General features: G+C 47.9%; 1 protein-coding gene across 9 annotated transcripts in view; it reads right to left on the reverse strand.

Annotated features, from left to right (window-relative positions):
• The window catches only part of LOC119179958 (uncharacterized), a 109,660-nt gene that overhangs the window by 79,817 nt on the left and 13,732 nt on the right, over window positions 1-16,111 (reverse strand). For all 9 annotated transcript variants that reach the window (XM_037431126.2, XM_037431105.2, XM_037431112.2 and 6 more), the window contains 4 exons: window positions 13,922-13,987; window positions 9,366-9,453; window positions 2,148-2,488; window positions 1,257-1,428 (listed from right to left, as the gene is read on the reverse strand). In XM_037431126.2, coding sequence (XP_037287023.2) covers window positions 1,257-1,428; window positions 2,148-2,488; window positions 9,366-9,453; window positions 13,922-13,987 — 667 coding nt within the window. The remainder of the gene's footprint in view (window positions 1-1,256; window positions 1,429-2,147; window positions 2,489-9,365; window positions 9,454-13,921; window positions 13,988-16,111) is intronic.

The following is a 16,111-nucleotide window of genomic DNA, read 5'->3' on the forward strand; positions in this document are numbered from 1 at the left end:
GCACTGACTTCTAATGTCTGGGTTTGCATGCCTAGTCTTTTAAAGGGCCACTCACTAGGCCCCACACCAAATTTTAGTTAGACAGTGGAAGTTGTTGGGTGTCTGATAAGGAACACTCTGCAACAAAGATTTTTTTAATCGGTTCATCACAAGCGGAGAAAACAAGTTTTTTGAAGTGACACAAAATGAGAATGAGAGGCGAGCTCGAAACCCTTGCCACTCCTCCGCATAGCCTTCGCAAGCCAAACCTCTTCCCCACCCCTTTCCGGCATCCGACCAAGGGGTCACATGTGCATGACGTGCCCAAAGAAATCGAAACCCCGAGCACACGAGCAGCGGTACTTTGTTGACCAGCGTTATTTTGTGGTCTTCTGCCTCTTTCGGAGGGATGGTTTGGAAACGCTGGCTTAGACGCGGTAGAATAGTTGAGCACAATGAGTGCATGAATACGTAGGAGCGTTCCACGGCGGTCGTCTGCTCGATGAACTGATCGCGGAGACACGAACGCATTCCAAACCCCGACACATTAGCCCCCATCTCATTGCAATTCCCGGGAGGAAAATGGAAAAAAGACGCTCGCATTCCCTTGTTGCGTCTCATTAGTTATCTAGAGCAACAAATTACATAGAATGCGCATGCCGTGTTAAATAATTTTCGCCATGCCACGTGCCACTGTTTGCAACCTCAGAGCAGAGTCGTCTACGTAGAGGACCAACGTCACTGCATTGCCGTGAGGTAGGGCCATTCATACGCGCACGTCATGCCCTCATTCTCTAGCAGAAGAGAGGGGGAGCAGCGCTCGTCTTGAAATTCGACCCATTTCCGCGGCGCGTAGCATTGCCAATTTTGGCAGACGTGATAATGAACGCCTCGTCTCAAAATTGTCAAACCTGGTGAGTGGCCCTTTAACATGAAATATGCATAAACTAGCTTAGCTCTTTGTTATTTTAGTACTTAACAGATACCAAAGAATAAGAGAAGAGAAAGTAATTCCACAAGCAAGTTTAGTCCCACACTTCTTTTTTTTTTCTTACTTGATGGACACCACAGCGCCTCGCCATAGCAAATATTGTTCACTGCCATCATAAAATTCTAGTGACCAAAGTGGTGAGCACAAGCACAACTTGAACTTGATATAAAAAAACTGATAAGATCACTAGTCTCTACAATACTTCCATCAAATTTGCTGCGGCTAATAAAACAAAAAATGCAAGATCCAAGCCTTATAACAGGGATTATGTAGACGTCCTACTTACTTTGGATGCTAAGTCTGCAGGCCTCCATTTTCAGTGTGGAGAGTTCATGCAGAAGTTGATCTACCTGAGATTTCTGTTCTTGCAAAGCTTGAATGTTTGCCGTTACTTGGCTGGGTTGCAGATCTGTAGCATTGCCATCCACTGTAGCGTTCTCCACGTCAGCAATGTCAAACTGCATGCCATGAAGCCATTGCAGGAAGTCAGAAATAATGTTAACTGCATGTTCTCGAGTCGCATGGGCCATTCACATGTGTCATACTTGCTGTATGTAGGTACCATTATCTTACTCAACAGTAACATCTTCGTAAGCAGAAACTGCTTACATAGAACTATTGTCTTTAATTTTGCTTGTTTTGCATTTCATTGCTGCACTGCTATGCACAACTAAACAAAGTACTTTTTGCTCTGATCGGGCACGAGTAGATGCAACAGACAATGTCGCACGGTTTTTTCAAGCATAAGTATTGAAATGACGTGCTATGCAGTTCACCAATACTGATGTTTTCTTTTTTTTTTCTTCATTTCTTTCTGTCTTTCATCTCGTGCTTCCTGGTTTTCACATTAAATTTCTACAGTCTCATATAACAAAGTTTTCCATCCATCCATCATAAACATATCAACGTGGTCCCTTAGTCTGCTTCCCCCATTCAAGGTTGCTTGCCTACAACAGATATTGACTCAGCTCCGACACCTTAAAGTTGCCACGACTAGATTGCAGCTTGGCTTCAGTTATGTCATTATGTGTGAATTGGAAAGCACGCACAAGTTTCATTCACATGTGCTTCTTTGCCTCAGTGTGCATTATCAGAATCTTACTTAACGCAATTATCACCATAACGGGCAACAGAAAAGGCACAAACCAGAACAGCTAACTGCCATAAAATAACTCACCTTGTCTTCTTGTCCGAGTAATCTCTGCAACTGCTGCACTCGCCGTTCCAACTGTTCAAATTCCACATCACCAGCTGGGTGACCACCCACGGCTCCAAGAAGAGCCTCAGCTGAAGCCCCATCTGCAGCCGAGTCAGCAGACCAGTTCCAATTGCCATCACCACAACAGGCGACATCGGATGGAGGTGCAGATGCACCATGATGGGGGCGCCGGGATGGCGCAGCCCCCTTAGATTCCCGCAAAGAAGACGTTGGCGGCATCGGCAGCGTGCCGGCAGCTGTTTCACGCTGCATCTCGCTGACCCACACACTCAAGTCTGGATGGCTAGCAGCCAGTTGGTCTGTAAGGTGCACAAAGGCACGATAGCATTTAAAAGTCAAGCCTAACACTGAACCAGCTAAGTGAATTAGATGTATGTTAATGTAAACAACGGCAACCAAAGAACATCACTTAGAAAGTATGGCTCAAGAAAAAGTTAGAATGATACGAGTGTTCCCATGCTGCAGCAATTCAAAATGTCCTTTTTTTCTTAGCGCCAACCATAATTATCAAGAAAAGCAGCACAAAAGAGTTGAAATTCTTCTTCTTCAAGTTACAGTTCTGTACAAAAGCCATTTGTTACTTGAAATGCTTCAAAATTTTTTTGTCGAACCACAAGCGACCCTAACACACACAAACTCTCACTCTAGTACACATATTACAAGCACCAATACACACACAACTTAATATTGTCACGGGGTCGTGACGTGGCCGAAGACAGGAGACTTCGTGTTGGGGTTTAACTGTTTATTTGGGCGAACCTGTGCCCGGTAAACGGAAAGTCCAATTACAGCAGCAGTCTCACACAGATAGCAGTGTCGGACTGATAGCGGCGAACGGAGCGTCGGCCTTCGATCAACAACTGACAAGCGGCGAAGCGCGTCGGCATTTATACTCTTGCCGTCGAATGTTCTAGCGTTATCGCTGGCGGTGGCGTAGCTTCCAGAACAATCTGTACCGTTCGCACAGTGGGCGTGATCTTATCGAAATGATCTACTACAGTCCGGAACCGTCTAGAAAACTGCAGGCGTGGTTTGCGCTAAGAATCGTGTGGTGTTTTGGGACGATAACAAAAACTTGGGAAATAGAACGTGGCATTGCCCCCCTCTGAAAAAGGCATCGTCCCGATGCTTTAACTAAAGATGAAAGTACAATAATAATGCAAGAAAGTACAATGAATAAATTCCGATACAACAATAATACAAAAAACACTGGTTCAGTTTGTTAACGCGCATGAAACGGCTTGAGGCGCGCGACATGGATGACTTCAGGTCGCGATCGGCGCCGTTGAGAGTTCGTGATGCCGTCGGGGACAACCTCGTAATCAAGTGGGCCGAGACGTCGAACCACCTTGTACGGTCCGAAGTACCGTCGCAGAAGCTTTTCACTTAGTCCACGTCGGCGTATCGGCGTCCACACCCAAACACGTTCACCGGGCTGGTATTCCACGAAGCGTCGTCGAAGGTTGTAACGGTGGCTGTCGGTCGTCTGTTGATTCTTGATACGGAGATGCGCAAGTTGTCGGGCTTCTTCGGCTCGTTGAAGGTACTCGCTCACATCGAGGTTTTCTTCGTCGGTGACGTTGGGTAACATGGCATCGAGCGTCGTTGCCGGGCTCCTTCCGTAGACCAATTTGTATGGAGATATCTGCGTCGTCTCCTGCACCGCCGTGTTGTATGCGAAGGTCACATACGGAAGAATGGCGTCCCACGTCTTGTGTTCGACATCGACGTACATTGACAGCATGTCGGCGATCGTTTTGTTAAGCCGCTCGGTGAGGCCGTTGGTCTGTGGGTGGTACGCTGTCGTCCGGCGGTGGTTTGTTTGGCTGTATGCCAAGATCGCTTGAGTTAAGTCAGCAGTGAATGCCGTTCCTCTGTCGGTGATAAGGACCTCCGGGGCGCCGTGACGTAGGACGATATTTTCGACGAAGAACTTAGCTACCTCGGATGCACTGCCTTTTGGCAGGGCTTTTGTTTCGGCGTAGCGGGTGAGGTAGTCGGTAGCTACCACGATCCACTTGTTTCCGAAAGCCGACGTCGGGAACGGCCCCAGTAGGTCCATACCAATCTGCTGGAAAGGTCGGCAAGGTGGATCAATTGGCTGCAGAAGTCCCGCTGTCCTTGTCGGCGGTGTCTTGCGTCGCTGACAGTCCCGGCATGTTCTCACATAACGGGTGACGTCGGTGGTAAGACGTGGCCAGTAGTACCTTTCTTGTATCCTCGCGAGCGTGCGAGAAACACCGAGGTGCCCTGCCGTCGGATCGTCGTGCAGGGCCTGCAGGAGTTCTGGTCGCAGAGCTGAAGGCACCACAAGGAGGCACTTAGCTCGAAGCGGTGAAAAGTTTTTCTTTTGTAGAAGACCGTTCCGTAGAAAGAACGACGCAAGTGCGCGCTTGAATACCTTCGGGACTTCGGCGGTCCTGCCTTCGAGGTATTCTATTAGGGCCTTAAGTTCCGGGTCGGCCCTCTGTCGTTCAGCGAAGTCGTCGGTAGTTATCGTTCCTAAGAAGTAGTCGTCATCCGGGTCGTCGGGTAGCGGTTGGTCGACAGGCGCACGAGAGAGACAGTCGGCGTCGGAGTGTGTTTTGCCAGACTTGTAAATGACAGTAATGTCATATTCTTGAAGTCTCAGGCTCCATCGTGCGAGGCGACCTGAAGGGTCCTTCAAGGTGGCTAGCCAACACAATGCGTGGTGGTCGCTCACAACTTTGAAGGGCCTGCCGTAGAGGTAGGGTCGAAATTTCGACGTAGCCCAGATGATGGCGAGGCACTCCTTTTCTGTTGTGGAATAATTTGCTTCTGCTTTGGATAGCGATCGGCTGGCGTAACTAATAACCCTTTCAAGTCCGTCAGCCCTCTGCACAAGAACGGCGCCAAGACCTACGCTGCTTGCGTCAGTATGTATTTCTGTCTCGGCGAATTCGTCGAAATGGGCAAGTAACGGAGGCGTCTGGAGGCGACGTTTTAGCTCCTGGAAAGCGTGTTCCTGCGGCGTTTCCCACTTAAACTCCACGTCGGCCTTGGTAAGGTTAGTCAGAGGATCGGCGATGCGGGCGAAGTTTTTCACGAACCGCCTATAATAGGCACACAGGCCCAGAAATCGGCGCACTGCTCTCTTGTCAGTGGGCGGCGGGAAGTCGGCGATGGCGGCTGTTTTCCGTGGATCGGGACGAACTCCAGACTTGCTGATAACGTGCCCCAGGAACAAGAGCTCCTCATACGCAAATCTGCACTTTTCTGGCTTCAGTGTGAGTCCGGAAGTCTTGATGGCTTGAAGTACAGCTTCAAGGCGCCGAAGATGCTCGTCGAAACTCGAGGAAAAACACGACGACGTCGTCCAAGTACACAAGGCAAGTCTGCCACTTCAATCCTGCCAGTACTGTATCCATAACGCGTTGAAAAGTTGCAGGCGCTGAGCAAAGGCCGAAGGGCATCACCTTAAACTCGAAGAGGCCGTCCGGTGTTATAAACGCCGTCTTCTCTCGGTCTCTTTCGTCGACTTCGATTTGCCAATAGCCAGTCTTGAGGTCCATTGACGAAAAGTACTTGGCGTTATGGAGCCGATCAAGTGCGTCATCTATTCGTGGGAGAGGATACACGTCCTTTCTTGTGATTTTGTTCAGGCGGCGATAATCGACGCAGAAACGTAGGGTCCCATCCTTTTTCTTCACTAACACCACGGGGGATGCCCATGGACTCTTGGACGGCTGGATAATGTCATCCCGCAGCATTTCATCAACTTGTCTCTTCATGGCCTCACGTTCTCGCGTCGAAACCCTGTACGGACTCTGACGGAGTGGTCTGGCATTTTCTTCGGTTATGATGCGATGTTTCGTAATTGGGGTCTGCCGAATTTTCGATGACGACGAAAAGCAATCTTCGTATTGCAGGAGCAGGGCCTTGAGCTGTTCTTGCTTATCGTTCGGAAGTCTGGGATTGACGTCGAAAGCTATAGGAGGGGCTTGGTTCCTCTGAGCAGGTTCCGCAGAATCGGCGAGGGCGAAAGCACTGGTGGCTTCGACAATTTCTTCGATGTATGCGACCGTTGTTCCTTTGTTCACATGTTTGTACTCATTGCTGAAATTCGTGAGCATAACCGTTGCTTTGCCTCCCCGCAGCTCTGCAATCCCTCTTGCGACGCAAATATTTCGGGTGACCAACAGATGCTGACTGCCTTCAACGACGCCTTCCAAGTCAGGTGATTTAGGAGCGCCGACTGAAATAATGACGCTTGAGCGAGGCGGAATGGTGACTTGTTCTTCCAGCACATTCAAGGCATGGTGTCCTGACGGCGTGCGCGGCGGTAGTGCTTCTTCTGTGGATAACGTTATCGACTTTGTTTTTAGATTGATGACAGCACCATGGAGGCATAAGAAGTCCATGCCAAGGATGACATCTCTCGAGCAACGCTGTAGCACTACGAAGTCTGTAGGATAAATACGGCCGTTAATGGTGACTCTCGCTGTGCAGATTCCTGCAGGCGTTACGAGATGACCTCCGGCTGTGCGGATTTCAGGGCCTTTCCAAGCTGTCCTAACTTTCTTTAACTTCGCGGCGAACGACCCACTGATGACAGAATAGTCGGCTCCAGTATCGACGAGAGCGGTCACACTGTGGCCGTCGATAAGAACGTCGAGGTCGCTAGTTCGCCGTCTCGCATTACAGTTAGGGCGTGGCGTCGGGTCACGGCTGCGTCGGCTTGTTCCGCTGCTTCCATGTTGCGTCGTCAGGCCACCTTCGGTAAGTGAGCTTTCACCGTCAGGGCTTTGCCTGTTTGGCGTTGTGTTCGGAAAGCTCCGTCGCGGCGTCGTCGTCGTCGGAGGATCTTCGGTAGTTCGTCGCACAGCAACCGCACCTCCACCGGTTGCTGCCCTTAGTTTCCCGGATACGGGCTAGGAGACCGGCCCCGCGTTGGGCCAGAGTACTGCCGGTGGTGCGGTGACGTGCGGCGGCTGGGCGACGGGGAACGCGAAGGACTTCGTGGTGTCCACCGAGTTCCTGTCAGGTAGTCGGCGATGTCACGTGGTCGTTCTCCTGGCTGTGGACGCGGTGCATTGACGGCGAAGCCACGCAGTCCCATCTGTCGGTACTGGCAACGGCGGTATGTGTGTCCGGCCTCGCCGCAGTGGTAGCAGAGCGGGCGATGGTCAGGGGTGCGCCAGACGTCAGTCTTCCTCGGTGCACTGCGCTGGGCCGCTGGCGAACGGTATGACGTCGGTGGGGGTGGTGGCGGCGGTGGCGTCTGTCGACGGAAGTGCGATGGGGCGGCGTTTTGGCGTGGACGGGGAGGAGCGTTGTGGCGCAGTGCAGCAGCGTAGCTCATAGTTTCCGGCTCGGGCAGCGGTGCGTGGGGAACTTGAAGCGATTGCCGAACTTCTTCTCGCACAATGTCGGCGATCGAATCCACTTGAGGGTGCGCCGAAGGCAACAGTTTGCGCAGCTCTTCCCGCACGATCGCTCGGATCGTTTCACGCAGGTTTTCAGAGTCACTGGTTTGAGCAGCAGCGCATTCTGGAATCAGGCGACGATTATACTGTCTGGTGCGCATGTCAAGGGTTTTTTCGATGGTGGTCGCCTCGGATACAAATTCTTGGACGGTGTTCGGTGGATTTCTCATTAGTCCCGCGAAGAGCTCCTGTTTGACCCCTCGCATGAGGAAACGAACTTTCTTCTCCTCAGGCATGTCTGGGTCAGCGTGACGAAATAGGCGGGTCATCTCCTCTGTGAAAATTCCAACCTTCTCATTTGGAAGCTGAACCCGGGTCTCTAGTTGAGCAGCGGCCCTTTCTTTGCGAGCGACGCTCGCGAACGTTTGCAGAAATGCTCCGCAGAAGACATCCCACGTTCGGAGCGTGGACTCATGATTCTCTAGCCAGGTCCTTGCGGTGTCTTCCAGGTAGAAGTACACACGACGGTGCTTTTCTTCGTTGTCCCAGTGGTTGAGGGCGGCCACACGGTCGTATGTTTCCAGCCAGGTCTCCGGGTCTTCGAACGATGACCCATGGAAAATTGGTGGTTCCCTGGGTTGATGCATGACCATCGTGGGCTGGGATGCGGCGGTTGTCATTGTCGCTGCAGTCGCAGTCATGGCCTTGGTCTTCCGCGCCTTGTCTTCTAGAAGCCCGTACTCCGGTGGTAGCCCTTGCTGTCGGCGGCTTGTTCGCTGCTCCTGGTTGGCGTCGGTGTCTTCTCCGCGACGTGGGCTGGGTTCACGGCTTGACGGGGGCGTCCGGTACATGAACGAAGCAGCACCTCCACCAGATGTCACGGGGTCGTGACGTGGCCGAAGACAGGAGACTTCGTGTTGGGGTTTAACTGTTTATTTGGGCGAACCTGTGCCCGGTAAACGGAAAGTCCAATTACAGCAGCAGTCTCACACAGATAGCAGTGTCGGACTGATAGCGGCGAACGGAGCGTCGGCCTTCGATCAACAACTGACAAGCGGCGAAGCGCGTCGGCATTTATACTCTTGCCGTCGAATGTTCTAGCGTTATCGCTGGCGGTGGCGTAGCTTCCAGAACAATCTGTACCGTTCGCACAGTGGGCGTGATCTTATCGAAATGATCTACTACAGTCCGGAACCGTCTAGAAAACTGCAGGCGTGGTTTGCGCTAAGAATCGTGTGGTGTTTTGGGACGATAACAAAAACTTGGGAAATAGAACGTGGCAATATTCACGCTTTTTAGGAACAAGGCAATAATATTTGAGCAGTCAAAACATTTATTTCATTGTTTACCAAAAATAATAAGGCTTACTGGCACAAGCATTCATCAGCGAAACTCTAAAGAAAGGCCCATCATGACCAAGTGCACTGATGTTGTAAAACAACACAATATTTAAATAAAGAAGTGACAACAAGAGTACTGATTCTACTAAAACATGAAAATATGCACTACACTTTTGGGTAAGTACTTCGCATGCATAAAAGTCATCGACTGACAACCTCTTGAGGCCTCACACAAGGAAGCAGGTGTTTGTGCTTGTAATTTCAGTAATGCTTATTGTCCCAGATCGACACCAAACACTTTTAGAAACAATTTTAAAGATGCAAGTGATGCGATCAATGTGATATATTATCTTCCATGTACACAAAGTGCCATAAATATGTAGTAGGCTACAGCTTTGTATTAACAAACTCTCATTGCAAATACAGGGACTATATGAGTAGAAACTTACCTTGAAAGGCTTTTGCCTCTGCTAGTTTATTTTCAGCTTTCTTTTGAACACTCCTGATTATGTCATGCTGCTCTCGTAGTGCTGAAAGCTGTGAAGAAAAAGTAAAGACCTATATTCTATGAAGTGTTTCTAACTAAAAGTAGACAAAAGAGAACATATAAAAGAACTCCTCTAAAAAATTTCGTACACAGGAGAGTGTTAAATTGGGAGTGGGGCCAGGGGAGAAGAGATGTACGATACTGATGGACTCAAACGTAACATTGTTTTTTTGTGTGTGTCGCAGCCATCATGCGCAATTGCTCAAGATCACATCATGTCGTGACGAATCCAGTTTCTAAAGATAGCATTCACTCTGATCTACGCGTTAAGCCAAAATTATGCTAACATAACCCCAACTAAAATGATGAAAATGAAAGTATGCGCATTACTTAGCCCTACATTGTGTAGTTTCAATCCATGAGTACTGTACGATGCTAGAAATAAAAAAAATATTAAAAGACACAAGTACCACAGAAAATCAGAAAGATATAGGTGGTGATTACCCCTGTCAATAGTGGCAAGAAGAATGAATGAAAGAGCAAAGACGACAGGCGAAAAATGATTTGCTTAAATTTAGTGATCTCTGTGAGAAAAGATAATTGAAAGTGTTTAGGAAATCTCACTGCGTGCACCTGAGTGATTGTATGGCTTACGGAAGAGCAAAAGGTACACATATGCATACTTATTGATAGACATGAGTCTTAAAAAATCTTTCTATATCTGTTGGTACAGAAGTATTTAAACTACTTCAAAATAGGACACTTTCTCCACATAAAATTACCTGGTTTCCGGCACATCTCGAACCTTTACTGGACTCTCTAGTAAACCTGAATGACACTGCCGACTCCCAGGCACGCGCACTAACCCTCTGCATGGGGAGACGTAGGTCCGCAGGTTGGCAATGAGATGTTCAGAGACACTTTACTTACATTCAGTGAAGTGGCTAAACACTACCAGTTGAGTAGGCGGTCATATGCTCCTCCGTACAACAAGTTGTCTAGACCTCAGGCCATCACGTTTAGAATGCTTCAGACCAAGTTCTATCCAAGCCTATTTTTCCTCAGCGTCTCCTCAGAGGCTTTTGACTCTACTTATCCTGATTGTGGTGAGGTTAGTGACTTAGCACATATGCTCTGGCAGTGCCCCTTATTACGGGGCCCAAGTAGGCTCACAGAAGAAAATTGGGACTCTGCCTCACGAAGTTCAGAGTTGCTACCACAACTACGTGCTGTCCAGAGAGCCCACGATGCGGCGGTGAGGCTAGGCCTCGCCGTTCCTACGTGGGAGCGGCCTGCGATGTTGCTCTAAAGGAGTAGCGTTTCTCAAGACCCAATAAAGTTCTTTGTCTGTCTGTATGTCTGTGTATATAATAGTTGTGTGCATGGAATGAAATTTTATACACTTATTCAGCTTTTACTGCAGATTCAAAATCACTGAGCCAATTTTTTAAATAGATACATTAAAACAAAAGATACATCATTTCTGCAAAGATTTCAGCATAGCTCTTGCAGAATTCTTTGGAAACTTCCCTTTGTGAAACAAAGTATGTGACAAGATTGCCACAAAGTTGGCCTTGCTGGTGATGCTACTTATGGTCTTATAATTTGTTTAACCAAATTATAATTATTGGTAATCATAAAGTGCACAAAGCAAAAATTTTTCATTCATAATTGGATCAGTTTATTTTGCATTCAAACTTCATTGAAAACAAATCACCATATTTACATGCATAATTTACGCCCACGCATAATTTGAGCCCCCCTAATATTTAGCCAGCTTTTCGAAAAAACAAGAAATATTTACTCGCATATTTCGCGCTCCCCGAACAGCCCGAGCCTGCTCGCCGGCGCGTGCACCTTTGGACATTCGATGGGTCAGCTGGGTGCGCGCCTCGCCAAGCAGACGGGCGCAGTCAAACAGGCTGCGAGTGCTAAGTCCCTTCTTCCAAGGACTTCCCCCGAACTTAAGTGCCTAGAATACCGCATCCGAACACAAACCTGCTGACGGGTCGCCAGACCTGCTAGGCCGGTTGCCTCCCCCTATCTCACAATCTCTAACACCATGATAATGGCAAGAATGCAGGCTTGCGTCACAGCACGGATGACTCTCTGCATCGGAGGCGTGCGAGGGCCTGTCGCGCCAGCTGTTCCCCTCGTTCTCTGAATCCGCCCTGCAAAACACGCTTGGTCGATCTCAGAAGTTTAGGTTTCGCCATCCGGTCGATGCGTTTTGACAGTTCTCATGCACTGTGCTTACAAGGATTATATATATGCCAAAATTCAAGCTCACTTTTGTAAATTTTGCCGAAGAAAACGGGAAGTGTGCTGCTGCAAAGTACCTACTTCAAGGGGACGTACTTCAACGTGACGACCAGCGGAAAAAACAGAAGAGTGAGCACTTGCAAATGAAAGTTTCCTGCCTCGAAGGAGGCCTTTTAAGTTATGTGCGGATGCTTAGTTCTTCCAGTATCGCCATGTCGTGGGACCTAGTTTTCCCCAGCCTTGTCAAAAGAGCTTTTAGAAAATGAGGTGTTTGAACGCGATCAACGGAATCGAAAATTATGCGCTTCGGGAGGGCGGTCGCAGTGGCCGTGACGATGATTCCCAATCGGACTTCGGAATCAGTGATTCCCGCTATACCGTGCGTGACCCGATCTGACTGGTTAAAGTACGCGCTAATTCTTTCAAAATTAACAACTTTGTTTGTAATTCAATTTATTTCTTCTTTTGTTTTAAATGTGTAGACTGCGCATGTTAGGACTGTGACACATATTTCGTATGCGCTCACGAAACCTCCGCATAATTTGCGCACCCCCTCAGGGCCCCGAAATCGCGAAGTAAAGTGCACAAATTATGCGAGTAAATACGGTAGTATTCCCGACCAGACCAGCTCTCGGGCAATTTTGCAACAGACCTTTTGTGTTTGATAAAGCAAAGTTGCGAAAAAGCACTGTAAGAAATATGCTTTTAGAAATTTCTTTCAGAAAAATAAAGCTAATAAAAATCTATTCAGATGTTTATAATCTACAGAAAAAGCTGAATGAGCACTAAATTTCATTCTATACACCCAACTAATGAAAAAAAAATTTAGCAAAATCTATTTTCATCGAGAAACTTGTGTGTGTCCTCCTGGGACACATGTGAACAGACAGGACGGTGCAGCTGGCTGCTGCAAAAGCACAGGTGAAAGCTGTGTTCGCTACAAGATTCTTTGGACATGAACGCCAAAACGCTTCTAGCCTTTTTCCCGTCTTTACTGCCTTCAATCTACCGCTGTGTTAGCCGCATGCCCTCGGAGCTCATGGAACGCTATCGTGTCACCACGACCAAGGTTTCGTGCGCAGAGGTTGTGGCAAACGGTAGTACCGTTTTTTTTTCAATCCGTGTGCGCTGCCTGCGCACATGCCTTCAGTCGTTTTATGCTATCTATGATCGCATCTGCTGCGGTTTTGTCCGCAAAGTTTGTTAAAAGTAGACTCCCTTTGACTGGCCAAGCGTTAGACGCGTGCAGTTCTTACAGTTATGTAGTAGCCATACATGATCGTGTCAAGAACGACCACGGTTTCATCCACAGTGGTGTAGCAACTACAACCACACACACCGTAGAAGACGGTGCATGTGCTGTCACATGCGTACTTCCGAAGCTTCGAAAATGCTGTTCTCAGCCTTCGTTCAACGGTTTCGGTACCTGCCCCGATTAGGAAGTGTTAGGAACATTTTAAGTTTGGCCCAATGGGCGCAGTAGAATTTGCCTGGGGATTCTACGAATTTGTATCTGCTACGGTTTTGCATCATTGAGATTTTACTGTAAATTTAGATGAATGCCTCCTAAATTACTTTATAGTAAAATGTGATGGATTTGCAAAAAGCTCGAAGCACATTGACCTGAATTCTTGTCAATGCGGCTAGATCACGCACAGAAATTTCGATTTCTGGGAGATTTTCATGACAACTGTACAAACAGAAGAAATGGTTGAAATCCGGGAGTCTCCCGGCTAATCCGGGAGACTTGGAGGGTATGACTTTCCAAGTGTGCTCCACCCCATCCTTTTTCTTCTAATTACTTCAATCTCGTGGTTTGGCCTCGTGGTCACTACCTGTCCTAAGTAGACGTACTCTTTTACAACTTCATGTGCACTGCTACGTATCTACCAGTGGTCCCACAAACTTGTGTTAATAAAGGAAATAACAGAATCTAACAAAGAACGCAAAAGCATTTATGTAATACTTATACAAAAATTTGACGTAAGCAGGTTCAAATAGAGAGGACATGTTTTATGCTTGAATATAGGGAACTAATAAAGATTTACCCAAGTTAATTACATTACATAAATGCCATAGCTAATTAATGTAGCCTAGTACACTGCAATGTTCTTTCTGGAGGTGACACCAGCTCCAACTAGTAAAAATAAAATGAGTTCAATACCAAAGACAATCTGTGTGTGCAAAATGCAACATGCAGCTTGAAGAAGAAAACACCTTGGTATATGTGAAATTTCGCAGCATAAAGATCCATACCTTTTTCTGAGATTCTATAATCTTTCTTATGACTGCATTCTGCTCCATCAAGCTTTCCTTCTCCTCCTAAATGAGCAAGAAGAGAAAAGACAAAACCAGTATAATATTTCCATAACTAGAAAACAGATTTGATGTCTGATAACCGACACTATTTCAATAACTAGAAACGAGATTTGAAAGACAAAAACCAGTATAATATTTCCATAACTAGAAAACAGATTTGATGTCTGATAACCGACAATATTTTAATAACTAGGAACGAGATTTGAAGTGTAATAACCGATGATTTTTCCGCAATGGGAGCACGTATGAAAGCTCTCATAAATTTCTTCCTAATATACCGTATTTTTTCGCGTATAACCCGCACCAAAAACCCAAAAATTTCAGTGGCAAAGTGGAGGTGCGGATAATACACGGGTTTTTTTCTATAGTGCTACTTCACAGCAATGCGTGTTGTGCTGTGAAGCCCTTTAACAGTGTAGCGAAGGCTACGGAGGCGGTTTCCGCAAATTCGTGTTGCTCCGCAAGTAGCACGGCAGCTTGCAGCTGATTTTGGTTTTGCTTGCTTGCACCGTTGAAGCGTTTAGAAAAACATTTGGGGAAAGACAATTCGATTGTTCAGTGTAAAATCTCATCGTCACACCACAAACTATATCTTTTGGACGTTCGTGGCCGCTCAGTGACCCTCCACATGTACCGTCATGGACGCCATGTTTACTTTTGGAAAGGGCTTGCCGAAAAGGTGGTGCTGTCTAAGAAAGTTCCATAATAAATAAAGCAGTATTTATTTCAGCAAGGCTAATGAGATGTTATAGCGCCTATAGAGATATTATCAGTAAATAAATGTACTACTTTTTAACGCGGTAGCAGGCATGAATTTCGGTACTGTTGTTTCCAGGGTGCTGTTACAGTGTACTAGAAGGGGTAGTGCTGTCAAGTTGTCGCCGAGTGCGAGCGCTCTTTACCTCCCTGATACCGCTAGTTCTCCACATCTCGACCCGTTCACCAAGCCTAAGTCGATCTGTTCTGTCACCATGAGTAGCGTACGGCGACAGGCCTTCACGGCACAGCAAAAGCTTAAGATCATCGCCATCGCCGAGGAATTTGGAAATCGCGAAGCGAGAAGACGGCACGATGTGGACAAGTCCTGCGTGCGACTGTGGAGAAAGAAGAAGGAGAGCCTACAAGCCGCGCACCGCGACCGTAGGTAATTTCGTGGCCCCAAGACCGCTGCCTACCCCGAGCTAGAGGCGGAGCTAGTAAAGTTCGTCGAAGATGTGAGAAGCAGGGGTCACGCCGTATCGACCTAGATGGCCCAAGTGGAAGCGCGGCGACTTTCGAGGGAGCTAGGCCTACCTCACAAGTTCCGTGGGAGCCGCGGATGGCTGCACCGCTTTATGAAGCGGCAAGGGCTCTCAATCAGACGGCGGACTACAATATGTCAACACTTGCCGGCTTCTTATGAGAAGAAGCTGCTCAAGTACCAGAGATATGTAATTGGCCTGCGAAAGCAGCACAATTACATTTTCTCACAAATCGGCAATGCGGATGAAACTCCTGTTTATTTTGAAATGCCATTGGACAGAACGATTGAGAAAACGGGCAGCAGTTCGGTGAGCATGCTGACCGGCGGGAACACGAAACTGCGCATCACAGCCTTGCTTTATGCCCTCGCCGACGGCGCGCAACTGCGACCGTACGTCATCTTGAAAAGGAAAATTCTACCAAAGGTTAATTTGCCTGCCGGTGTGGTGGTGCGCGCACACGAGAACGCGTGGATGAACAGTGACTTGTTCGTAGACTGGATCAAGACAGTATGGGAGAAGAGGCCCGGTGCGATGCTCGCAAAGAGGTCCATGCTCATTCTTGACTTGTTCCGTGGCCACACGACTGAGGAAGTGAAGGACCGCCTTTCACGCAACAGCACCGACTTAGTTGTTATACCCGGTGGAATGACGTCAATGTTGCAGCCTCTAGATGCGTCGCTTAACAAGCCCTTCAAAGCGCTTGTCAAGCGCTATTATGCCAAGTGGATGGCCGAAGGCTGCTACGACTTGACGCCGACAGGACGAGTCCGAAGGCCTGATATTGCCCTATTCTGCAAGTGGATTGTCGAGGCACGGAAGGCCATTCTAGGTGAGATGGTGCGAAAAAGTTTCAAGAAATGCTGCATCACAAACAACATGGATA

Source organism: Rhipicephalus microplus, chromosome 2, assembly GCF_043290135.1.
Source record: "Rhipicephalus microplus isolate Deutch F79 chromosome 2, USDA_Rmic, whole genome shotgun sequence".
Taxonomy (NCBI): Eukaryota; Metazoa; Arthropoda; class Arachnida; order Ixodida; family Ixodidae; genus Rhipicephalus; species Rhipicephalus microplus.